The 26764-nt window shown below is 38.1% G+C and overlaps 3 protein-coding genes across 4 annotated transcripts in view; 1 reads left to right on the forward strand and 2 right to left on the reverse strand.

The window, feature by feature from the left end:
• Positions 1-24706, forward strand: part of LOC134817399 (methylcrotonoyl-CoA carboxylase beta chain, mitochondrial-like) — a 28539-nt gene extending 3833 nt beyond the window's left edge. Inside the window, exons 6-14 of the mRNA XM_063826538.1 lie at positions 62-180; positions 951-1022; positions 1291-1410; positions 1611-1764; positions 13830-13891; positions 23012-23103; positions 23458-23545; positions 23689-23838; positions 24063-24706. Coding sequence (XP_063682608.1) covers positions 62-180; positions 951-1022; positions 1291-1410; positions 1611-1764; positions 13830-13891; positions 23012-23103; positions 23458-23545; positions 23689-23838; positions 24063-24305 — 1100 coding nt within the window. The 3' untranslated portion in view covers positions 24306-24706. The remainder of the gene's footprint in view (positions 1-61; positions 181-950; positions 1023-1290; positions 1411-1610; positions 1765-13829; positions 13892-23011; positions 23104-23457; positions 23546-23688; positions 23839-24062) is intronic.
• Positions 3836-6035, reverse strand: LOC134816871 (glutaminase liver isoform, mitochondrial-like). The gene has a single exon (XM_063825872.1). It carries the CDS (start codon positions 5861-5863, stop codon positions 4184-4186), a length of 1680 nt encoding a protein of 559 aa, XP_063681942.1. The 5' UTR covers positions 5864-6035; the 3' UTR covers positions 3836-4183.
• LOC134816609 (fatty acid-binding protein-like) lies at positions 14102-20217 on the reverse strand. 2 transcript variants are annotated; one of them, XM_063825538.1, is made up of 5 exons: positions 20122-20217; positions 15669-15767; positions 15113-15189; positions 14703-14807; positions 14102-14406 (listed from the first exon to the last, which is right to left on the reverse strand). In XM_063825538.1, the coding sequence occupies exons 1-5, from the start codon at positions 20192-20194 to the stop codon at positions 14353-14355; spliced, it is 408 nt and encodes a 135-aa protein (XP_063681608.1). In that variant the 5' UTR covers positions 20195-20217; the 3' UTR covers positions 14102-14352. The 2 variants fall into 2 exon arrangements, with proteins under 2 accessions (XP_063681608.1, XP_063681609.1); XM_063825539.1 differs by lacking the exon at positions 20122-20217 and adding an exon at positions 16361-16472.
• Positions 24707-26764: the final 2058 nt, after the last annotated feature.

Raw genomic sequence — 26764 nt, forward strand, 5'->3', positions numbered from 1 at the left:
GAATGTATGGCAGGATGTTGTGTTACTGCTATTTAGAGTCTTGTATTCCCGAATATTCCAGGAGGAACAGTGTTTCCCATCACCCTGAAGAAACAGCTTCGTATGCAGGACATTGCTGACAAGTTTAACTTACCCTGTCTGTTTGTGGTAGACAGTGGAGGTGCCTACCTTCCTGAGCAGGTATGTATTTTATGTTCCACATTATCTGAACATGAACATGTAGATTTGTTACTTTTATTTTATCTGGTGTCGTTACAATTCCAAATAACGCTATGATATTTACTCCTAGGTGGAAGAAATTAACAGAATTCTGGGAATTTATTAACACCTGATATACGTTGTTATGTAGCCAACGAATTCATTTTAACTATGGATAAATTTTACAAACTTGAGGGTTTTTACCGTCGTATTTATATTTGACCGTTATTAATTCATGTCTGGGATCACCAAAATCAAGTACAAGCCGTCGCAAAAATAATGGTCAATTCTCTACCTGCATCTCTTATTACAACATAATATATTCATAAGCAATATGCAGTACCGCCAACCGTTTTTTGAAAATCATAGCGCATACTGAGATACATAGACACTAGCATCCAAAATGTCGGAGACACAATAATTGTTTCCACAATATGCCTACCGAAATCTGGAGACAGACTGCAACATTTCCGTCGTGCATGGAAATATATTTTTCCGTGGTGGATACGTAACGGTAAAACATAAAATCAGGTCGGTATATTTGCACCATTGTTTTTACTAAGTCACTATTTTGGGTGAAAATGGCATTTCTATTAACGGTTTCTGTTTTCAAGACATTCTATAATAGAATATTTCTCTAGATTTCATATGCATTCAGTCGTCCCATTAAGATTGTTTAAAAATTTGGAAAATCTAAAACATGAAATAAGGGAAATCTAGTTACAAATTGTAGCTTACCACTGATTTCCCAGGCTAATATATTCATCGAAGGTGGCAAATCATTCTACAGACAAGCTGTGATGGCTGCTAGGGGTCTCCCTCAGGTTTGTGCTTTAATTTATACATAGTATGTATAATGTATATTGTATATAGTTGGATTGGGAGTGTCAATATTGAAAGGTGTAATTACCGTTCACCATTTATCTTAAATATGTCGATCTTTGCCATTTTCGCTACATTCCTCCACAATGGTGATTCAAATTGTTCGCCATTTCCCGTCAAGATGTACAATTTATAATTTGACTATTTAATAACCACAAATAAATCACACCACCGAAGTTATGTGGCTAAACTAGATAATATCCCCTAAAGATATCTCTGGTATGTGGCTCCTGTACAGCTGGAGCCGCCTACTCCTCTGTCATGCCATCTCACTGTGTAATAATGAAGGATATTGGTAGTCTCTACCTCGCTGGACCCCCACTTGTTAAGGTTAATTTTCAAACACTTTCACTTTCACTTTGAGTTTTACGGATGCCATTAATATTATTATCAACATGGCATATCTTTCTAGTCTCTAATTGCGTCGCGTGGTCCTCTTGTATCTGTATTGTTTTTCCTTACTATTTTTACATAAGAAATAATCGTTCATATCAGTAGATTTTGTTATTAGATTTTTATTTATAATTCAGGCAGCAACTGGAGAAGAGGTGACCGCCGAGGAACTGGGAGGAGCTGATCTCCATTGTCGAGTTTCTGGAAGTACAGACTACTTCGTTAATGACTACGATGAGGCCATCAAGACTGTCAGAGACATTGTACATTTGCACTCAAAACTCTTTCCAGGTAAGATAATGCATTTTTATTGATTACGTATGGCGAAACATGTAATATTAGCGTTAGTCGAAGAAAAATAATTTCTGTCAAACAATAATCCTGTTAAACAAGAATTTCGCCGCGGTAACACCACGTACGATCAATTTTCTCTACAATGTAGTTGTGCCAGTGAGCACTTGAGCAGTTATTGTTTTAAGTAGAAAGTGTGACGCAGGTGACAATCGCGTGTTTGTTTTAAGCCATAAGCGTGCAGAATGTCACTTCATATTATTGTATCGTATGCCTGATGCCAGCTTTATCGACTGTTATTCTGTTTCATCTTAAATATTATTTGTAACATTCACTTATAAATTTTGATGCTAATTACTCGACACTCTCACGGCACCATCCGGACCTTGCCGCAATCTTATTTGCTTCCTAAACGTAAATACATAGTAACCTACCTATGTGACCTATGTTGAGTTTCGTCAAGACTTGACGGGGCCATCACATCTTCTGACCACCCCATACCGAAGTAGAGTCTCGCTCGTTGCGCCAACACAGCAGAGAGTTCGTATTTGGAGGAGTATATCCCCTGATCGGCGGCTTATCAGGGAGAGACAACATGAACTTTGTGAGCTTATCTTTGAAGTGCTCTAGATCTTGAATGACATTCAGATGGTAAGGGATTGCATTCCACAATTTAGGTCCCTGAACTGCAAATGAGTTGTCAAACAAGGTGAGGTTTGCTGTTGAACTGGTTCTACGTTTTGATGGAATTACTTCAAGGTTTCCAAGCCTTGGGCGTGAAACAAATAGAACGTTCAGATCATTGCTGGTCTTTCCGTGGAGGATTTTCCACATATGGTGAATGATGAATCGCTCCCGCCTTCGTTGAAGAGACATCAGAGATAGATAGACCAGGCGATCCCAGTAGTGGAGATCGCGCATTCCTGATATTCTGGCGGTGAATGCTTTCTGTACACTCTCCAGTTCTTGGATATCGCTGATTTTTGAGGGATGCCATAATGATAATGGACAGCAATATTCAATCAGACTTCGAACCATTGATTTGTATAGCGTCAGCATGATGGAGTGAGATCGTGTGTGAAATACACTGAGAACCCAGTTCTTGGATATCGCTGATTTTTGAGGGATGCCATAATGATAATGGACAGCAATATTCAATCAGACTTCGAACCATTGATTTGTATAGCGTCAGCATGATGGAGTGAGATCGTGTGTGAAATACACTGAGAACCCATGATGCTTTTTGGCGAGCTTTATCTGCAATGGCTCGTATGTGAGGGGACCAAGAGAGATCACTTGACACTATGACGCCTAAATCCCTGAGCTGATGTATTGGCTCAAGTGTAGTGTCTTTGGAAACTGAGTATTGATAGTGTTCAACCACAAATGGAAGTTCAGATAGCACATATTGGTGGTTGAATTTATGACACATGTACTCAAATTTGTCTTTGTGAAGGGCCATATTATTTCTTTCAGACCAGTCAATGACATTTTGCAGATCTTCTTGGAGGAGCTTGACGTCATGCTCCGATTTGATAGCAATGGATATACGAGTGTCATAGTACGATCTTTTTCAATTTTTTATTCTTAGTGCCATACTTAAAAAGTTATTACTAATCAGCCATTGCTAAATTTATCAGTTGATGCCTGATGTTATAATGGAATTTTTTGACAGCTTAACTTAAGCACCGGGTAATTAGTTTCACTAAAATAATACTTACATTGGTGACTAATACGTTATACTCCTGGAATCTATTTAAAACCGGTGTTGAGTTGTGTGCATGGTGTAACAGTTTTCAACCACCAAAAACTGGTTGCTATGCGTGTAATTAATTAACACATAACTTGCGCAAAATATACTCCTTCTAGATACACATAATTATAAGCGTGTGGTCTATATTGCGAGCAAGCAGACTTTTGTCGTCAACGTAGCGCCGTCGGGCCACCTCATATATCAAACGATATTTTTGCCTTCGGCAATAGTATGGAAACAAATTTATGTTTATCATTACATACTCATAAATCATAAACTTAACATAAAAATAAAATCGCCCATTGACATAGACAGAAATTAACATGAATCGACTAGAATTCGGTAAAATGTACATACAAAAGAATAATTGTAAGTTAAAAAGATTATCATGTTTTCATGCCGTTCATTACAGGACAATACAAAGAAAAACCCAATTTTCATGAAAGTGTATTGTCTTTACTTTTTAATTCAAGACTTTATTTGAATCAATTGATTAATTGTTTATGATACTCATTTTGTTTAAAAAAACCCAAGCTACATACTATATTCCATGCAATGGATAAGAAATGCGTATTGAGTATTGACCATTAACCAAAAAACGAGCCTTATAACAGATGAAATCTGATGAGCGCATGACTTGAACTCGAAAATTGGGCTTCAGCTCTATCAAAACTGCCTCATTGCTTTCTGTAAAAGATCCTCCCCTCTCTGACACCCCTTACCTTTCAAATATTTACAAATATCCTCATGCTCCTCTCTGATGGCGTCATCAAGAGCAGTGCCCTGCCACCTGTCAAGGAAGTTAACATCCACCTTACCCCTCTGCACCAGGAACTTGACAACGTTAAGATGACCGTTACTCGCAGCTAGGTGGAGAGCTGTTCTGTTGTCGTAGTCGGGCATGTTGAAGTCGACCCCGAGCCCAAAGTACCTCATGAGGAGGACCATGTCATTGTTGCTAGCAGCACCCAACATGTTGTTGATCTGCATCTCTTTCGTCTCCATCCTGTGCTTCAGTCTGGGGTCTATCTTATTGGCGTTTTCTAGGACCGTGTCAAACTGGTGAAACGCAAACTTCTCAATCAGTTTCTTGGCGAACAGGATGCCTCGGTAGCTATTACCAAGCTCATCTAATGGCGGACTCCACACACAAATGCCCATCAACCCAGGTACCACTATAAAGATACACCCAGCAACCCCCGACTTGGCAGGGATCCCAACATCAAAGGCCCATTCTCCCGAGTAGTCGTATATTCCACAGGAGTACATTAGGGACAGGGTGTTCCTCACAGCGTCCGCCGTGACACACTCTACCTTAGTGGTGGGACAAACCCCCCCGTTAGCGAGAGTAGCAGAGATAACAGCAGCTGAGTCTGTTGTGGCCTCTACAGAACATAGCTGGAAGTATAGATCTAGAGTTCCTGTTAGACTAGTGTTGTCCGGGAACACTCCGTGCTCTTTGAGATAATATCCAATAGCAAAGTTCCTGTCTGCCTCAGCCTTCTCTGATAAAAATGTGGCATTATTGAACCCAATGAATTCTTCGCCCGCCATTTTCTTATACTCCTCGGTAGCAAAATCAAACCTGTCTGCTATACTCTTATCTTTCTTCATTACACTACAGCAACTAATAGCCCCTGAGTTTATCATAGGATTGTGAGGTAGCCCATTCTTGTCTAGTCCGATCTGATTATATCCAACTCCACTGGGCTCCTTGCCCAAGTACTTGTGAACAAATTCTGGACCGTGCTCTGATACATTGATAGCATAGTTCAGTGCCATGCTACACGACTGAATACAGAAGGGTATATAGGTATCACCGAAAGAGCATCTCTGACCGTCCACAGTGCAAACTGATATCCCCAAGTAGTTTGGGTTTACTCTGGACAGCTGGGGTATATAATCCGCATTCTTCCCTCCTCGAACTGTCTTTAAATCCTCCCAAATCTTCTGAATCTCACCTTGAAACTCCTGAAAATCTGGAATAACCAGTTTTGAGCTTAGAGTTTTGTTGAGAAGAAGGGCACAGCTGCGACTAGCTTCCTTGAACTCCTCGACTGACACAGTTTTCTTCACGCCTATAAGGCTCGATATTTTCAGTCCTTCAGGATCAACCGACAATCTGTTCATCATCTCCTCAAGTCTGATGTCGGCAAAGGGTCTGATACCATTTCCCTTCAGCTGATTCAAGACTTCGTGAACCATAATACATTTACCATTTTCTTCGACAAATAAGTTCAGAAGCAAAGGACTGATTGTTATCTGATCGTTATGCTGCGTGCGAGGTGGTATAACCCCATCTTCCTCTACCCCATCTTCCTCTACCACAATTAGAGGCACTGTCATCACTGAGGCAGTATAGGAAGTTTTCAAATTAATAAAGCGGAAAATGTTGGAGAGGCCTATCAAACGCAAAATGTGTTTTGAGAAAATGAAAAATAAGGTAAGGTTTTGTAAACCTACAGTTTCTATAGTTACAGCTTAGAGATGATTGAAGTTGGCAATGGTGTGACACCGGCATGTAATAAGTGCTTTACTAAAAGTTGGGGAAGAACACATTTACTGAAATATATTCCCACTTTTGAGGATTGCATCGATATTAAGCGGACATATTATAACATAATGCATTCGTAAAATTGAAGATACTCGTTCCCTTTGTGTTCTTTAAATTTGAGTGCAAGTACTTATAATATCATATTATGATAATATATGCATATGATAATCTTCATACTATTGGTCTAGATTCTTATATTTTACTGCACGCCTTCGCAACCAAGCCTATTATAGTTTTTATACGTATTTACAAAAAGTTCACGAAACAAATAGCTAACAGATTAACAGCGACGTCACCTAATCCCGGTCGTTAACATCCAGTAAAGCTTTATTGTCTTTTCGATCAGACAACATTAATTGTTGAAAAGGGAATATCACGAAAGAATATCAGCTAATCAAGGAAAAAAGTTACATTAAAAAGTATGAACGGTTTCAACTAATGAGCTAAAGGTTGGACCCTATAAGTATGACGGACGTGTGACAGTGATTAGTCAAGTTTTAATTGGTCAATGGACAATACTAGAAGCTGATTGGCTAACCGCTGTCACGTGTACAATAATACATAGCATGAGGGAGAGGTTTAGATTAATGGTTAAAACAAGCAGGCTGAGGGCTCAACCCTCACTGTGTATCAGTTCACACAAAACCTAAAACTCTCCACTCTTATTGATAATGGTTCCACATCAGTGCTCACACAAGTTAACACTGAACATTACCTTTATATTATAAACTGGCAGGCTGCGATAGTATAGGGACTTGTCATCCCATGAAAATATAAAACTCTGCAACTTAAGAAAATTTGAGATCTGGCAACACTACACCTTAGCTACGAATGAAAAATACGGATACTATAATTAAACACTCGCAAATGTAAAATAGATTGTAAATTTCTTTATAGCATGCAGAAATAGCCGAAAACATAAATACAACTACATTACATATTGTTGTAAAAATACAGTAAACGCACAGTGACGGCACTGTGGCTAAAAAAACGTCAGAAGCTCTTGAAGACAAGGAAAATATACCAGTAAAAAGGATCCTATTGTGGGGTGTAACTGATCCTGCAAACCTAAAACTATATTTAGCGTCGTCATGTGTATGTTTCGTTGTCGTACGTCCTGACATTAAGAGATCATCGTCTTATAATGTGATTATTAGTATTTCATTCAGTTTAATGTGTTATACCGTATACGATCTTTATAATCAATAATTGTTTATGAAATGAAATGAAATGAAATAATGTGCTTATAATATATGATAGTGATAAAATATATATAATAATGATAAAAATGTAAATACCGTTAACATATTTTAAAATATTTACGACACATACACAGTATAATACTGCTAAGACAAATTTAAACGAGCTTAGTCGGGGCAAGAATAGAAATTTATGGGACCATCTGTGAATACATTCGTAAAAAAGGTTTCTCTAATTATGCGCATTTTAGCCGATCTGACGACCGGAAAACTGGTTTATAAACTGCTTTTCAAATTCAAACTACTTATTCTCGCTTTTTATATCGTTAAAATACAAAGATTTGGTACTGAGTTGGATACTAAATAGCACTTCGTCTTCATGTTTCGAGACACTATTCAGATTAGGGAAGTTTCTGGGGACACGGACCGTTGGATTGAATTCTAAGATCTGCTATCAATCCATCGGTAGCAAAGTATCAACTAAGGCGTATAAACCACCGCGAAGGCACAATTGTTCCCGCGTATAATAATGATACATTACTTTGGATGGAAGCAAGTGCAATTGCACTGGATTGTGGAGACAAACAGGCGGTATGCACAATGGCCCCCGCTTTAAGGATAATCAATCGACAGTAAAACTTATACTTCATGTAATACTTACTAATAGGATTTTTAGACAATGTTGGAGAAATCTTTTGTTTTTTGCACAGTTTACGGTGTGAAGCAGAAGATGTTTTTACCACGACCTAGATTATATTTGTACTGTGTATGATCCTGTTGATAATAATAATGATAGGATTTTTGAGCGCACAAAATTGTATACGACCCTGTTTACGAGCAGAAAAGGCCGCTCTCAAGTTTGAATTTAGCAATTTTTTGAGAATTTCAAATCACAGAATAAACATTTTTGGGCCTTAAACAAAGGGGCCATTAGCTGCAATTGTTGCTGTATTTAAGCATTCTGCGGAATACTGCTCAGATTAAACAACATTACCGCCGCGAGAATTATCGAAAAATCCCTGTTCAATTTTGCCTAACTAGGAACAGACCGAGGTTTAGGCTGCTGGACCAGAAATGGCCGGATATCAATCTAATTCCGGTTTGCCGGATTTTTCCGAACCGGGTGTTTAAAAGAGGAAATTTCAGGCTACCGGATCTTGCCGGAAATTTTAAGTTATTCTGACCTCTGATTAAATATCAAAGAATTTAAGAATTTTGAAATCTCCGATCTCAATCGATGAACTATTCGTTCATTCGTTTTCCACTTATCTCATGTTGTTTTCGATTAAGCCTTTCAGAAACACGTACATAAACATTAATAGTAACACAGCAACAGTTAATAAAGAAACGAATGTCGTTGTGATCCTTTAAGTTTAACTATTCACACAAAAGATTAATTATGAACCATCGGATCAAAAACACCGACCAATGATCATCTTGACCGGCAACGTATTTATATTCAGCCGAATTATATGCTTGATGGTAAATGGCTTAGTGGCGCAGTTCGTTAGTCGACCTGTCTTAAACGTGATATGCTGCTCAAATACGAGGTTGCGGGTTCGATCCCCGCCAGTGCCACTAGCCATGGGGTGAGCGGCGTTGCCGTTCTGCTAAGGGTTCCGATGGACCTATGCAGCCCCCCGGTCTACTCAGCCGAATGCTCGAGAAATCGTTTGTGAGGGTTAAATAAGATTGTCCATTGTCACTCTCCATGATCACCAAAAGTTACTAGTTTTGATGTATCTTACTCGCCAAGTTTAATAAAAGTTACTAGTTTTGATGTACCTTACTCGCCAAGTTCACCAAAAGTTACCAGTATCAATGTACCTTTTTCGTCGTGTTCACTAAATGTTACCAATGTTAAAAAATGTTACCAGTTTCAATGTATCTTTCTCGCCATTTTCACTTAAAGTTACCAGTTTCAATGTACCTTTCTCACCATGTTCGCTAGTTTTGAAGAAAAATGGTGATTGATAGTTTTGGTGAATCGAGTTTCCGAATTTTAAAACCTAGACTTTCTTTAAATATAATGAAACACATGTTTAAATGTTTCTTTTTATACTCAAAATCTGAGTTAATAACCAAAATATTGTTTTAGAGTGCTCATCGAAAAATTGGTGAAATTTTACAATTTGGAAACCCGATTCACCATAAAAATAATTCACCATTTTTCACCATTTTCACCATTGGATACCCGGCCCGCCACGTACACAGTACACGCCCAACACATTTATTGGGATTATTAGTATAGATGTAATACTAATAACTAACTAAGAGTTAGGAGCTGATTCAGACGAATGATCACTAAAAGTTAGTGTTGAGCTGACCTAAACAAGCGAATAGATTGAACAAATCATTATTACTTTATTAATAACATTTAAATTAATAATCAATCCCACATCTAAGTTAGTGTGTATGCCGTATGATGTAGAGATGAGAGACAGAGAGAGACAGAGACAAAGAGAGACGGACAGAGAGACAGAGAGATAGATAGATAGAGAGAGAGAGAGAGAGAGAGAGAGAGAGAGAGAGAGAGAGAGAGAGAGAGAGAGAGAGAGAGAGAGAGAGAGAGAGAGAGAGAGAGAGAGAGAGAGAGAGAGAGAGAGAGAGAGAGAGAGAGAGAGAGAGAGAGAAGAGAGAGAGAGAGAAAAGAGAGAGAGAGAGAAAAGAGAGAGAGAGAAGAGAGAGCATGATACACTTATTAAATTAATGGGTTGTCAATACCTATGCAATTACTAAAGATAACAACTAAAAGGCACTCTGGTGAGTTAAACCGGATTAATTATTTATACACAGGTGACAGGTGGGTACTACACTCTGGGTAAAAAATCATAGTAAGCTAGCGATCCAAAAATTTTAATTTTGTTGGGTTCTGATCCCGGTATGGCAGATATTGGAAATGAAAGCAGACAAGATCAAAAATTCCCAGTAGAACGTGTGTAATGTGTAATGTGTTAATGTGTAATGTGTTCACTGATAGTAACTGTTAAAAAGGACAGCCGTCACTTTTGAGTTTTGCATCATTTTGGTCTAAAAACACAACAAAAGTTTAAAAGCGTTTACAAACACAAGTACAACCAACAGATCTGATCAAGAGTTTCGGGTTAATGATTTGTCCACGTCATGATTGAGCCGCTCCTTGACAGGGTCTAGCTCTAATTAGGTATAATGATATCTTGCTTGCATGCCATGACGAAATAGATATCTCAATTACTTCACTTTGTATTATATCACAGACCCAAATCCATTACGTAAATGATTACTCTTTCAAGAAAATGATGACGATGTTATAATAAATATCGTCATCACTGAGTATAAGAAGAAACAATCAGGAATTTTCATGAAAGAATCATCAATTAGACTACAATTAAATTAGAATAATCGATTACCTAACTTATCGGGTATCGTCCCTGATAAACCACCTGTCCTATAAAATTACGGTTGCCAAATAGGAACCCCTGCTTAATAAGAACCCCTGCTAAATAGGAGCACGTTAAAGCGGCTGCTACGCTGACAGAGCCTCTCTAGTCCTCTAGAGCAAGGACAAAAGGAAATCGCAGCACGTGCGGAATTGCGGTTTTCCCATTCTCCGCGACAAATCGCGATTTTTGACGTTTGTAGCGACAAATCGCGATTTTCTCAGATCCTCGCGACAAATCACGGTTTGGGGCGACCAAAAATTTGAGCGGGCCTCTCGCCCAAATTTTTTGCAGACCAAATTAATTGCATAAATCTTTTCTGTCTGCTAAATTTTTTGCTAACCAAACTTTTGGCATTTGGCCTGTGGCCCTGAAATCTATAGAAAGATGGCTTTTTCTTCATATCCAAGTGAAATAATATTTGAAATTTTAGTTTTCTAATCTGTCATTCATGGCTTGACCAGGTAAAAAGGCTTATATTTTAAATGAATAGAAATAACTGGAATTAGACTTCAAGACCTTTGGTCCGGGTTTACAATAGTTCGCTACACACAATTATGTACACCTTTGTTTCCCCCAAAGCTAAGCGTATGTGCCGCTTAGTTTGATAGATCATGATGTAAACCTTCTAATTTTCTTCCAAACCTTTCGACCATCTGTTGAGGCGTCATAATGATAATTGTATGTGAAAGGGGTATGATAAGATATGCTGAGTGTAAGTAGACTAAACTATCTGATTGAGAGACTAAATATCACTATTGTATATCTATCATTTTGTACTGTGCCTGGTGCCATCATCACTGTATTTTTTAGTAGTTACTGGGCAGATCGTAAATTTCATAATGTGAAACAACTGAGACTACCACCTACATGCTTAATATTGAAAGCAAAATGACTGGAATAATAAGGAATAATAATGAAGTAAGGCAAATATCTAACTGACATTTTAGTGGAAAATCGTTCATTTTTCGAAGAATTTGTGCCCAAATTTTCGGTCGCCCAAATGAGTTCAAATTTTCTGCCCAAATTTTTCGGGCTCAAATAAATTGTGCTCAATATAATGGCACACAAATTTTTGGGAACTAAGGTATTTCAGTTCTCCGCGACAAATTTGCGCATTCTCCTTTAAATCTTCAGGCCAAATATCACGTTCTTTATAAGTATATGGAACCAATCACATCCACAGCCTTCCGAATGTATGTAGTTGTACGGACTGCAGAAGCTCATAATGATCAAGGTAGCATGAAACATGAACAAACGTAGTTTCCAGAAAATCTCGACTGAATTTTCTGTCCGAGTAATTCTCGATATGTACCTCTGACAGAGCTCCCGCCTGCATTCCGAGATCGAATTACAAGGAGGAACCCTCGAGTCCAAAATCGTATATCGAGAGGTAGGTACTACTAAAAGGTACGGACTTCAGTAATGTAAACCGAAAAAAATATGTCAGGCTCATAATGATCAGGGTAGCATAAACTGTGGAAAACAATTGGTTTCCAGGAATCCACTTTCACAAGCATTTCTTAACCCACTCGTCTGCTGACGTTACATTGTTAGCCAACAACGTCCCTAAAACTTGACACTAGACATAAACATGACCACTAGACACCCTAATCAATGTATGGAAAACTGCAAACATTCACAAGACGATGACTCACCCCTAATTGTGCGAGACTCACCCCTAATTGTGCGAGAAGATGAACAAAGGCAAAGAAGAGGAAATAAAATAATGTGTAATGTGTTAGAAATAAGGTTAGTTAGGAGTTAATTTATTAAGTGACATTGAATCATGAGATGTGGAACCTTGAGAACATTGATCAATTGTTAAGATAATCTATGCCGACAATACAACAGCTCATAAGATTAAGGGTAAAGGAAATATATCTACGAACGTCGAACATAGTGATCAGGAGTGTCTGCTTTATACTAGGACAATGAGCCCTCGGCCCTACAAAAGATGATCTTTAGAATTATAGTTAAGACGACTAGTAGTACAATTTGTGTAAACAGTAAAGGAACTCATGGTCAGTCTATAAAACCCATGAAAAGCAGTGTGCTCCATAGTCAATACCCCTTAGTCTCTAGCTTTGGTATCAAAACACGTGATTCGATCAAAGGTAATGTATTTGCAGAGCTAAGTTAGATGTCATAAATTCGTTAACTAGCTTGTTAGGGTACCGCGACAATTGACCCCCCGACAATTGGCCCCTAACCCTAACCCTAACCCTAACCCTAACCCTAACCCTAACCCTAACCCTAACCCTAACCCTAACCCTAACCCCTATGTAATTACACTGGGGTCAATTGTCGCGAAATCTAGGGCTTAGTACGACAATTGACCCCCCGACAATTGACCCCCTTTGTAATTACACTGGGGGTTAGGGTTACTGTTAGGGTTAGGGTTAGGGTTAGGGTTAGGGTTAGGGTTAGGGTTAGGGTTAGGGTTAGGGTTAGGGTCGGGGGTCAATTGTCGTCGGGTTAATTGTCGGGGGGTCAATAGGTCTGTGTGGCTTCTAGTGATAATAGAAAATTATTATAATTATTACGTAAGAATTATTATAAAAGTTATGTTTATATAGAAACAAGGAGAGTAACTTACATATTGAGGCACTTTCCTTGTACCTATCGAGAATGACTCAACCGAAATTTTTATAAATCGAAATTATTTTCAAAGTTTTCTGGAAACTGCTTTCGTTCATGTCTCATGCTATCTTGATCATTATGAGCCGAAAATAATTTGTCGGTCCGTACCTACATTCGGAAGGCTGTGGATTTGATTGGTTCCATATAATTATAAAGAACGTGATATTTGGCCTTCGGATTTAAAGGAGAATGCGCAAATTTGGTCCTCAGAGAACTGGAATAATCGCGATTTGTCGCGAGGATCTAAGAAAATCGCGATTTGTCTCGGCAAACGGGCAAGCGTCAAAAATCGCGATTTGTCTTGGAGAATGGGAAAATTGCGATTCTGCACGCGCCGCGATTTCCTTTTGACCTTGTTAAGTCTAGAATAGCTCGCTAGTTGTGATCAGACAGACCCTAACCGACTCGTGAACGGTGCTCAGTGTTTGAACTATAACCCCAATATTCTTTCTCTCAGTTCCACAAGTCACAACCCCACTGTAATACACATTTTTCAGCTCCAGAGGGTTGGAGCGAGAAGGTGGAGGAAAAGTGTTCCTTTTCTTCTGATGTGTCTCAGGTGAGCTTTTACTTAAATCTTTATATATTATATCTTGTTGTTAGCGACCACCATATATAGGGATATGATATCTGACAAAAGACGACATCGAATTTGATTTTTAATGTATACTAATTATACACGACCAATCTTTTATTATTTCACGAAGTTCTTTGACAAAGTAGCACTAGATTTGTCTCTTTCGGTGTTGAAAAAGAAAAACAATAGGAGTTGTCACTTCACCATAATTCTTTAGGTTCAATATATGACAATGGTACATGGAAACAATATCATTTACATATTCGACCATAACTTAGTAGATTACTAAATGTCGTCATTTTCATACCATAAACACTAGTACTACTATACACCCAAAACAATAGTTCGGTTATAGCCCCACTTTATTGTTAAAGTTCCGATTTGAAACAAAATGTAGCGACGTGATATTTTCGTCATTGTTGGAATATTCTGACGAAATTCTTTTACATCTTTTTGTAGATTCTCTTAGCTTGTGTACCCTTTGGTGATTCCAGGTGCTGAAATTATCTTTGTTCAGCCAATAATTAATATAACCTAAAACTGTTAATATCATTCGGATCATTGAAAAGCATTGACCAGCTATAAAATATCTCAAAAATTCACCACAGAAAATTAACATGTTTGTCAAACAATGCAAACGATCTACAATCTTAACAAGCTGAAGACGAATACACATGTATTTTGAAAGCTCCTGCTAAAACAAACTTTTCGTATCACTTATATATGTTTTAAATAATCCCCCTCCAGGTTAACACCCCTGCTATAATAATAAGGTCACGTGACAATAACTCACCAGGACCATGGTATTCTCGTCTTGCAGCTCTCTGAGAAGGGTGTAAGTAAAGTCCCCCGCGTTGTGTATCTCCTTGATCCGCGCCCCGTCCCACTCTGTACTGACCTGGCGGTCACGCAGATTACAATACAGCAGCTTACGATACGTTAACATATTAGAGTGTTGTAGATAAACTGTAGTAGTTGTAGAGTAATAGTAAGGTAAAGGGATTACTACGGAGTGCGGACCCTCTACCGGCCAAACCTTGTTAACAAAGCCGCAGTCAAGGTTCGGTGAACCATTTTACCTTCACACAGACATCGAACGCTGTAAGAAGATCAGACCTCGTTGTTGTAGGTAAACGTACAGAAGAGATACGAGTCACTAAAATCCAAAAAAACTAAGAAATGTTTTAAGTAAAATGTGCTCACCTCTGCTGTATCTCCTGTTACTTCCTGCTCGCTGAAGGACCCTCCCACGCTGTACTCTTGTTGTTTTCCTTTCTGACCTGAATATGAACATCGTTATAAGTTTTTTATGAATAGATACTGCTTTGGGATCATTTTTCAATAATGAAGCAATTTAGGTTCAATTTTAATTGCACAGGAATGTTCCTGGATACCTTTATTTATCTAATAAACTACAATACAATCAGGCTCTTAGTGCGAACATTGCTACTGGAGACAGCTCACTTTGACAGTAGTCTAACATTGCTACTGGAGACAGCTCACTTTGACAGTAGTCTTACATTGCTACTGGAGACAGCTCACTTTGACAGTAGTCTAACATTGCTACTGGAGAAAGCTCACTTTGACAGTAGTCTAACATTGCTACTGGAGACAGCTCACTTTGACAGTAGTCTAACATTGCTACTGGAGACAGCTCACTTTGACAGTAGTCTTACTGCAGCTTGTACTTCCCACACCCATAAGTAATAAGTATGACTATCATTTATCATTATTATAGTTTTAGCTATGGAACACTAACCTGTTGCTACGACAGTGACTGACATCTTATCCCCATCCTGCACGATGTGATGTTCTGAGCTGACCATCTTAGCAGCTTGTCTCTTCAACAGTCCCACGTCTGAAAATTGTGTTTTGATATTTTCGCAATAGATTTCTTCATGGTGAATAAAATTAGGGGATAATTAAGCGATGGGTGGGGACCGGGGGATACTCTAAGCGATCGTAAATGTAAATGCCATTTCCCGATTCCTGATAAGTAGCGAAAACTAAAAAGGTGTCGAATAAGTAGCGATTGGCAGTGGCACCTCTTTAGTTAGTTATTTACTGGTTTTTTTTATAAGGGCCAGACCGCGTGGTACCTAACTCAGAAAATTCAAAATTGATTAAAAGAAACCCGAGCCACGTCATGTACTAGAACTGCATATCGATTTCATAAGTATGCAGCCGTTCCATTTTCCCTAATTAAATTTGCGGGTATTAAGGATTCTCTTCCTGATTTTTCTCAATGTATATTGCTGAGTGCAATATTCCGAGAGATATTTTATATGAGCACATCTTGACGACAAAAAATAATGGATGATTTGATTTTATGAGCACCATTGCTCTTATAAGAATACTGTTAAGACTGAAGTGCAAAAACTTAAATTAGTTCTTTTCACAAAAACAAGAAGTAATCGCTGGAAATCTGTCTGACATGGGAAGTGTACCAACCTATGGATTTGAGAAAATCTTCAAAATTTTCAGATTTGTGCAGTTTCCAGTTTCCATTAAAGTTCGTCATCTTAAAGCTGGAGCTGTGATTTTTGTCAAAAATATCTTGACAAAATTTAAATGCTCACCGCACTCAGAAGGTTCAGGATACGAACAACGTTAAAATTAATACGATAATATCGATATTACAATAATATGACACCTCGACCCTATACATGATAAAATGACAAGTTCCTCTGGTACAGTCAGGGCTATCATTTACTACTACTATTACTACGGCTTGTATTCCATGCATGTGCCGAAAATATTCCATGATCAGTGCTCGTCGACAATAAAGAACGACTGAGATCATTAATTAATATTTAAGGGAAAACAACACAGATTTTAAGAAACAAAACAGGGCTAGGTAAAGACTACTCTCATATTGGCAGTACTGTGAACTTTAAGACGTGTAACTCGATCGTACTGCAACATTCAGGAACAATTCAGCACATCAAAGACGTTCCAATCCAGCCACTCAGATCAACTATCAATCGCCGATCAGCCTACTTTCAACCACTATCGACTACTGTGCAGGACTGATTAAATTTAATTGAACTTGAAGAAATATGAACTTTGATAAGTGATAACTGAAAAATTGATGCTATAAAAGTTTTTCTCAACCTTCATTGCCTAGTAACAAAAGCATGAAGCATTGTGCCGTAAAATGCGGTGGCTTTAAAATTGAATAAAATCACTGCTGCTGAGTACTGAACCTAGCACCTAGTCACCAGTGGTTTTGTGTACTTATTACTAGAAAGATTGCAACATGTGCAGCATGTAATAATAATACACAAATCAATAGAACAGCTGTTTGATTTAAAAGGAGCGAGTTCACGTTTAACGCGTATACGACATACGTGCGTCTAATTGGTGGATGATGTAACAAAATCCCTCAAACCATGAATATGAAAGATTACGTGGAGTTTTTACGGTATTTAACCGACGTCCCTGCTAAATTACAGTTCAGATAAGAAAACGATAAGAGCTCCCTCTTCTTCAGAAACAGCATCTTACTGGCTGCTGTATGATAAATTAAATATTTACCGCCCTGTTTATCAAGATGTAAATTTTAAAAACCCGCACCCTGGCACTGCCGGTTCTAGCATAATGTTTAATTAGGTGTGGCCCGACAGCTTTTTCATCAGACGATGGTAATCACATGATTTTAAAAAAACTTTTAAACAAAATCTTTATCATAATCGTATCAACCACGTTAATATCTTCACATGTTTCCAAAACTTTCTGCCGACTAACGCTGTTTTCAGGAAATAGGACTGGTATCGAATGTCGCTATGTAGACATCAGGAATTTGATACTGAGCATGTTTTGTATCTAGCCCTTATCCAAACTGAAAACCATATCAAATTGATTTTTTTTTAATAATTAAGTTATTCGAACTCAGCAAGCCTGAAAATGTTAAAGCGAACACTGGCTGATTTACAGCAGATCAGAATATTCCCGGTAAAGACCTGTCTGGTACGGGGCTCTGAAAACACATACTTGAAATGATAAAGATTTTGTTCCAGAAGCCTTTGAAAATCATGCGATTACCATTGATAGCAGACAAGTAACCGGACCCTTCCCGCATATCCCCTGGTTCTACCAATTGCTGGATATCTTACAACTTCTCCCTCAGTACTTACTTATGTCCTTTAGAAACCCGTCGAAGTCCCCATCTGTAGTAGTCCATTTCCAATTTCCGTCGAAATTAGTCATTTTACTGATAAACTGATATGGAATAGATAAAACGAAGGAAATTATTCGAACAAACTTCACAATTAAATTAAGCCAGCTAAAAAATGTTGAAAATATTTTATAATATTCATTTGAAGACTTTTACAATGCAAAGTGCTCGACTACAAGTTGGAGCGATATACAAAGGAAACGCCGAGACTAGCAAAGTTTGAACACGAAATAGATTATTTTGTGTAATTTAAATATCGCCAATCTTCGCGTTCTATTTGAATGTGATTTATAATTATAAACATGTTGCCAAATGTAGCCAATTTTCATGAATAACAGATCATGTGCTGGTAAACCTCTCGTACGGACAATAATACTTTGGGCAATATAATCAACATTTCAACATGAGATACAAATGTTATTAGGATAGATCTAGTATTCGGATCCCAACCGTTCTAAAAGGCCACCCGTTAGCTTTTCAATATCACCTCTCTAGATGATGCGTAAAACATTTGGTCACTATTGGATTTTTGCAATAAATGCAATGGGGGCGTTTTCGGCCACACCCTTTTTCAGGGTTTCGCGGTCACTCGAATTTTTGTATTTCAGTCCAAGAACAATGACGATACTCACAAATGGGCTATTGGACTGTTAACTAGAAAGGTCCTAAAGACTCATGAGCAACATAGCTTAATATGCGATGAAATAGTGAATATACATATATATAAGCATTATAAGGTATATATATTGCTTCATAAGTTGTATATAAATATGGCTATTAGGCACATTTTGGTGTATCCGGTATCGGAATAGTCTCTACGATGTTCTTGGGCTGAAATACAAAAATTCGAGTGACCACGTAACCCTGAAAAAGGGTGTGGCCGAAAACGCCCCAATTGCATTTATAACAAAAATGCAATATTGGCCAAATGTTTTACGCATCATTGGCTGGGTGGCCTAGTGGTTAGAGCTTCCGCCTTCTGTAAAGAAGGTTCAGGGTTCTAATCCCAGTGTCACTCAGTCTAGGGAGTAGCTAAGGATTCATTGGATCTATGCGATCTCCTCGGTCGACTCAGCCGAATGATAGGAAACTTGATTGAGGGTTAAATGAGGAGGGGTGCCTGTGCCAAAAGATCAAGAATCTTAGGATACTCCTTCAGAACATCTACAATGTAGTGTACTGTAAAACAAGGGCGGTCGAACTATTCGATGACCCTGTAGAGGAATCTACGAACTTTACAAATTAAATTATTATTATAGAGAGGTGATAGCCGTCGAGAAATCGCTTTTAACACAAAAAGCTGACGAGTTTCCCTTTCGTCTCGGACTATAGAGCAGCTAAACACAAGAGATCTGGGTAGAGGAAGTGAGGGATTATCGTCACCGCCGCATGAAGCATAGTGATGTGATTAATTTATACTCAAGGACATATTGTGTTTCAAATTTCAATTTAGATCACAAATTACATCTTAGATCACAATTCATTGGAACAAAGATATTTAGTTCAGTGACGATTGCCTACAATCCTATTGTATCTAATGTACTGGTGTATTTGTTTTGTTATAGCTTTATAGCACTTGGTGATGTTATTATGTAAGCCAATTTCTAAGTGCCAATATCCTGATCGCATCAAGCCTGTTTCAAATGATTTCATTCTACAGTTATGACTCTCCTCAAGGAATAACCCGTCAACCGCGCATTGGCTAGAAATTTCATCGGTAGAAAATGTTCCTGAAGAGTTTATACCAGAGAATGTATTCTAATAATATAATATAAATTCTAATTTCAATAATTTATTATACTTTGAAAATTGAGATGTTTCAGCTGTCTCCTTCAGCTTTAAAGTTAAACACTATTAAAAATTTGAGAAGTCTGTTGCATACTCATTGAATAGTTAAAACAATGTAGCTTGTTATTGGTTGGGACTCAGTACACTTAAGTTCGGACACGTGACTCTTCCGAACCAATCAGCTTGATGTCACGTATCTTACTACATTACCCACAAACAACAAGTAAATGCTATTTTCTATACTCACTGCAATCAGCCATGAATTCCTCGAAGAGATAAGAGTCTCTGAGTTTCCATTTTCCGGTAAAGTCGGTAGGCATTTCTTATCTCCTGTACCTATCAGTGATCTTTTCAGACTAAAAACTTACGTCGAACAATTATATGAATAATTAATAAGCCAGACAGAGCTAAATTCACTGTGAGCTAACATATAAGTGGGCAAAAAACTATATAATAATACAAATACAAATTGAAATACGGTACAATAATAGCGGTTGTACATGTGTTAGAAACACAATATGTCTCGACTCTCACAAGTTCCGATGACTGTGAGACTGTCCCACTGGTAAGAGAAACACAGGATTATCCCTGGTTTGATAACTAAGTTACATAACCAGCTTCATTACTCCCAACTCAATCTGCAGCCACTAAATCCCTCATCTCTTGAGCTGGTACTGGCATGGAACCACGCCACGTGGGACATTGCTCTAATATTTATATCGGAACAAATGTTGCTCTAACTCTGTGACACCTGATTTAGCGTGGCTGTATTTCAAAATTATTTGCTGAATTTTAGATTCCTCAAATTTTGCAAATGATTGTCTTTCGGGTATTGTCTTACGCGCGATACCAATCTCGCCAATAAATATCCTTAAACTATTACACCCGACTAACACGTGTCTTACTCCGCAAAACCATCGATAATCTACTACGCTAATCTACCTACGTAATCTTACACTTAAATCCAACGGTCTTTTCACTAATCTAAATTACAATATCCTAAAGAATGCTAACTACGCTTAAGCCGCTGCTGTAACTGGCTTATCACATTACACTATTCGCAAGTTAATATAATTATATCACCTCCTTAAGTTATAATGACGTAGTGTGACGTAGTGTGATGACGAGTGTGACAAGGAATATGAGCGGTCAGGCTTACTAAGATTCAATTACTGTCATATCAGTTGATACAAATTAGAACACCGGGCAATAGTCAATAAACGTCAACGGTCAAATAAAGGAACGTCCACGGAGACTGGAAAATGGAAAGTTTGAATGGTATCTTTCTGAAGTGCAAATGTCAAGTCTCTATACTCCAGACATATAGAGACATGGTTTTAATCGTTTCAATACACTGATACTTGGTGAAATTGACCGCAATTATACTATTATAGTTAGATTAGAATAAATTCTCTTTGTCACGCAACCAACAAATGTCGAGTAAATGTGTTAAATTAAAAATTAAAATTGGCCAAGGAATAAGAATTTTAGTGCCCAAAATTTGGACCCCCAAGTGGTGTAAAAAACGCGAATTAAATAGGTAATAATTATTTTAGTCTTTAGAGTCTTCCTGCTAGTATATACTAAACTGTACAACCAACATAACATTAACATATGTCATAACACGTGCAAAGACACTAAATTAGACTTCGGGTTGGACTAAACTGCAATCAGTGTCACGCGGGATGATTTTTTTTAAATGCTTCTGCGCTGGGAAAATATCCATTACGTTCAGCACTAACGATACACCAATTAACAAGTGAAACTAGCAGTAGTTTTCCACCTTAGGGGGGGGGGGGGGGTTGACCTGATTTTTTTGTGAAATTTGATTTCGAGATAGCAATTGACTTACAAACTAGGGCCTGTAACCGAAATTTTGAGGGGGTTCTGATATCGCTCAAAACAATAGAACTCAATAGGGTTTCAATGGTTTTTCAGAATCAACGTAGAATTGCATAATGATGTTTTGGAGTGGAATTTTGAGTCAAGCCATCAAAAAAATTTGGCGGCCAAATTCTGAAAAATGCCCGCCAATTTTTTTTGAAAATTCACATACGAGTTCAGGGTACCACTAGTTACAAGTAAAGCACCCAAAATCTGGGTTTTGTGCATGTTAAGATGATTTGGCATAATTGGGACCAAAAATGGGCGTGGCTGTCCGGTGGGCACCCGGAGTCTGGAACCCCCTCAAAAGTTTGGTCACAGGCCCTAGTTTGTTGGTCAATCGCTATCTCGATATCAAATTCCACAAAAAGATCAGGGTGATCCCCCCCCCCCCCCTACTTAATATTAAATTTTTACGACAAGCGCGATCCCTGGTAGTTAAGAACTACCGTTAGTTTCAATGTTTACCCCGTTAGTTGATACTCCTAGTTCACTCAGTTACCCAGAAATTAAAAATTAACCGCGTTGAAGCCCTTCCTAACCCTGTCGAAATGATCTTGAACTTAGCGTCTCATTTTTAATAATAATAATAATAAATTAAATAATTTGTGGGTCAGATTCAGCAATACCCAATGGGTACTTGCTGAATCACTGTTTTATACACTCTGTAGCCAGTTCCTGTATTCCGTCCCTTGTCCTGCAAGCCCTGTTTCTTGATTATACAGCATTTATTTATCGTGTATTACATTGTAGTATGTAATAAACATCTGTAGTAGTGTAGGATTGTTTGAATTTCTTTTTGCTAGGTTTTATAATTTTTATTTGTATAATTTGTGATTGTTTCTCCCGGTTTTCTTCCCTTGCGTAGCAAGCCCTGTCTCTCGTAAAAACAACCTCGAAAGATTTGTAGATACACATAGTCTCTACACCTTTACCCTCTGGTCCCTAGGGTCAGCTGATCCCGGGCCAGAGGAAAACTACCGACTGCCAAGGTTTGACGCCTAGGCAGTCGAGACCTCTTATTGAGACCCTTTATAATAATAAATAATAACTAAACAGTAATTTCTGTAAGTTATTTCCTCGCAATCTCCAGCCGCTATCTCATAGCGTTAAGTAAAATCACCGCTCAACAAGACCTCCAGTTAAACTACCCGTGAGATCATTACAAGCTTGCTTGTAGTTATACAATTTCACCGGTACCACCATATCATCTCTTTCCGTGTTCATTTAACGTATAATTGCAACTTTCTCAGATTGTTGCGGACATCGCAGACGAGGGAAATGTACTGAAATTCAAAGAACAGTTCGGTGCTGGAATCCAGTGTGCTTTTGCTAAATTAGGAGGGTAAGTGATGGAATCCAGTGTGCTTTTGCTAAATTAGGAGGGTAAGTTGACAACAAGAAACTAACAAAGTTGATTTCAAAAACATCGTTTTAACATTCTATAAACGAGCATATGGCATCTTCAATGATCGTGCTTTCTGAATAATCTTACATATTGTATAAACAATAAAAACAGTCAACAACATTGCACGATCCCTGGCGTGCTCAGAAATCAGTACCCAACCGTACTGTTAATTTTTTAACATGATAACAAACTAGTACTACATTAGTCATGACTAACACTTGGTCAAGCAGCTTTGTATCGTCAAAATCTTCTATTTTCCTCTCTACTTTAAGTTTCAATGAAAACTCACAGGTTGAAAGTTGGTATCCTAGCCGGTGAAGGAGAAATTGACGGGAAAGGTGCTCTCAAAGCTTCAAACTTCGTCCAGATCTGTCAACAGGTGATCTTTTCATCTATTAATCGGATCAAGAAATATTTTCAAAATATATGGGCTCTAAATTCTATTTCCAAAGTAAAATCTCACATTCAAAATTTAGTCGGCAATTCAATTTCCAAATAAATTGACTACGCATTCTCTTACAGACAGATATTCCTCTCATCTTTATACAAGGTGACGTCACAACTTCCTATACTCGAGAGTTGGCTTCCTTGATGAGAAGTGTTGCCATAGCAACCGTACCTAAGATAACACTGGTTACAGGGAATGCTGCAGGGCACGCTTATCTTGCTATGGTAATTTCAAATTTTAATACCGTGCAGCACTTCTAAAATTATAATCGTTAAATAGAGGATTTACCAATTTACTTAGACGGACAGATTAAAAGTTTTAATCCACAATGAGAAATGAAACTTCTAGTGCAACAAACTGTATAATTTCATATAAAGACTTAAACATAGTTAAAGATACTCAATTTCTATTTGAAAATGGAAATTTTGCAATAAAACCTACCGTTCAGTGTGGAGGTGGTCTATTACCTGATTTGAGTTACCAGTGGCCAGGAGCAAAAGTAACATGTGATGACGGTGAAAGTGATGACGTCAGATCACTTGACGCGTGGGATTGTTCGTCCAACATGGTATGTGATGACGTCATACTACCAGGGGAGACGCGGGAGACTCTAAGATTGAGCCTGTTAGCTGCATTAGCTTTCAGAAACACTGATCTGAGGACTGGGACTAATTCTGTACTGAAGTTTTAGCGCGGCCCCGATTTGTATTAAATTATTATTGAAACGAATGTTTAACCTTGATTTTATGTGTTTTTAATTATCAAACCATGATTTGTAACTCAAATGCATGAAGATTTGGGTATAATTTTCAAATGTTTAACTTTTATAGAAGTTTAAGGTAAAATCTATCTCAACATATAACTAACTATAACCTTGTATAATCTTTGTCAGATTTCAGTCAAGACTTGTCTCGCATTTTATTGTGCATGAACACAGATTTGAATATTTAATTTGTGCTATTTACTTTTATAGTGACTTATAAGTCACTTTCAACGAAGATACATCATAAAAGGTGTTTATTTTTACATGTTAATCATGATGTTTACAGATAATCCAATTGATAATGGGATAGTATTTATCATTCGTATGAAAGAATTTCGTTTCATTGCTCAAGAGCTGTTAAAAATCCAAATAAAAATGAAATGGCAAGAAAATGTAATTAATGAATTCTATAAACGAGCATCTGGCATCTTCACCGATCGTGGTTTCTGAATAATCTCACAGATTGTATAAACAGTAAAAACTGTCAACAACATCACACTCTTTAGGAATGAGCACTCATCGAACTGTAAGTTAATCATAATGTCTCTTAGATAACAATTAAGAAAAATTCTATAAACTCAGAAAGTTTTAGATAACAAATAAAAAGTCCTGATTCACACTTGGAGAAGCATCTTTTTCATCCTCGGATTGGTTTATATCTGCCTCCTCGGATACTTCATGTTGAGGTCCGGGTAGGGTGGTGCTAGTTTAACCTCAGGTTCTCCCTCACCCCCAGCTTCTAATCCCTCCAACTTCTCAAACATCTCCTCAACCTCATTTTCTTTCTGTTTCACAATCAAATCAAACTCAGGTGTCATAGCGAAGTCTGCGTTATCCTTTACTTTGTACCTGTGGGGCAGAAAGGGTTCAGTATCCATTTCTTTGTTGTATTCCCTCCACAGTTCCTCGTATTCTCTTTCAGTTCCAACCCTGACCATCTTCAACATCAGTGATCTGAAACCTTTGCTTGACTCCATATGCTGCTGTCTACGGGCGCTGGGTGCCAAGGATCCAGCAACAGCAGATACTAAAGTCGTGATAGCTCCCAAAGTGGCTGCTACGTAATGGGTGATAGGAAGAAGGGTCATGAGAGGGTCGTCATCGCAGAGACCGCAATCAAAGATAGACTCATAATGTTATGTGAGCTGTCCCATTATTGTGCCACTTTGGAGTGAGAATCAGCTTTAGCTTTTGTCATGTTTACGAATGATAACCAGTTTTTGGAGATACCCATGATTGTACACACCCTAGGGTTAACCAGTATATTAAAATGTTCGTTGGATTAGTGGAATGTAAGTGATTGGAAAACAAATGTGTATGAAATCGCATTCACGAGCCTATTAGACAAAGGCTTATATTATTATTATATATCAGACAAAGAAAACTGTGTACAGTTTGAATTACAAGAGCCTCTTTTCTATTCCTGATCACTCTTCTCGGTATCTATTCGGTATATTCCTCAGTGGAACTGGAAGACTGTAATCGTGACATGGCATGGCTACAATTTTCAGAAGATCGAGAAGTCTATCATCGATCTTGAGCTTGAACAACTAACACTAACACTAACAGTAACAGTTGGCGACCACTTATCCAGATCCTTACACTCATACAGTTACATTGTCGGACTCCTGATTCTATTTAATTGGAAATTGATCGGGCGTTAGACTTAGAGAGCTTAAGAGCCATCTACTTAGGACGTCCGACAAATAGGGAGGGGGTGGTTTTGGAATTTCAGACAAATCTGGACACTGACACCGACAGGGGTTGGGGGGTTTCTGAAAATCTGGACGTCCGGAAATTTGGGCAGAATTAACGAAAAAGTCCCATTTATTTATTTATTTCGACTCTTTGACACTAATTACTTTGTAATAATAATATATATAAGTTTAAATCCCTTTATTTTGAACGAGAAGTCGATTCCCAGAGCAGCTCATGAGACCCGAGACACAACTCGCATATTCTCCTACTGCCTTTTATACTTCATGTTGCCAGCCAGTCTGGCGACAATCCGGACGTCCGGGGGAGGGAGGGTGTTTTTTTTTAATTCTGACACACCGTACCCGGACAGGGGAGGGGGGTGACCAGGGACAAAAGGATTATTTTGGCCAAAAATCACGATACCGCGAATTTTAACCGACTATACATTAAATTATACATAAAATTTGTCGCAAATAATGGGGAAAATCGCGATTCCGTACATGCCGCGATTTCCTTGTAGGTCGATAACCTACCAGGACGCGCGCCGAGTTGGACTCGTCGACGGTCCAATATATGGAACAGATATTTTACCATTTACGAGTGTCGCCCGTTAACGATTTCCTTTTGTCCCTGGGGCGGGGTGACGTATGAAAATCTGCAATTTTGGCGGACGTCCTTACTCTTAGTTT

The sequence above is a fragment of the Bolinopsis microptera genome, chromosome 6 (genome assembly GCF_026151205.1).
Source record: "Bolinopsis microptera isolate Bmic1 chromosome 6, MBARI_Bmic_1.0, whole genome shotgun sequence".
Taxonomy (NCBI): Eukaryota; Metazoa; Ctenophora; class Tentaculata; order Lobata; family Bolinopsidae; genus Bolinopsis; species Bolinopsis microptera.

What these genes read in the sequence shown, in the direction of transcription:
- LOC134816609 (XM_063825538.1), bottom strand. Translation starts at nt 20,194, where the DNA reads ATGCCTACCGACTTTACCGGAAAATGGAAACTCAGAGACTCTTATCTC. An exon ending in TAACAGGAGATACAGCAGAG is followed by an intron (nt 14,808 to 15,112) that starts GTGAGCACATTT and finishes CGTGACCGCCAG; the next exon opens with GTCAGTACAGAGTGGGACGG. An exon ending in ACGAGAATACCATGGTCCTG is followed by an intron (nt 14,407 to 14,702) that starts GTGAGTTATTGT and finishes AGATAATTTCAG; the next exon opens with CACCTGGAATCACCAAAGGG.
- LOC134816871 (XM_063825872.1), bottom strand. Translation starts at nt 5,863, where the DNA reads ATGACAGTGCCTCTAATTGTGGTAGAGGAAGATGGGGTAGAGGAAGAT.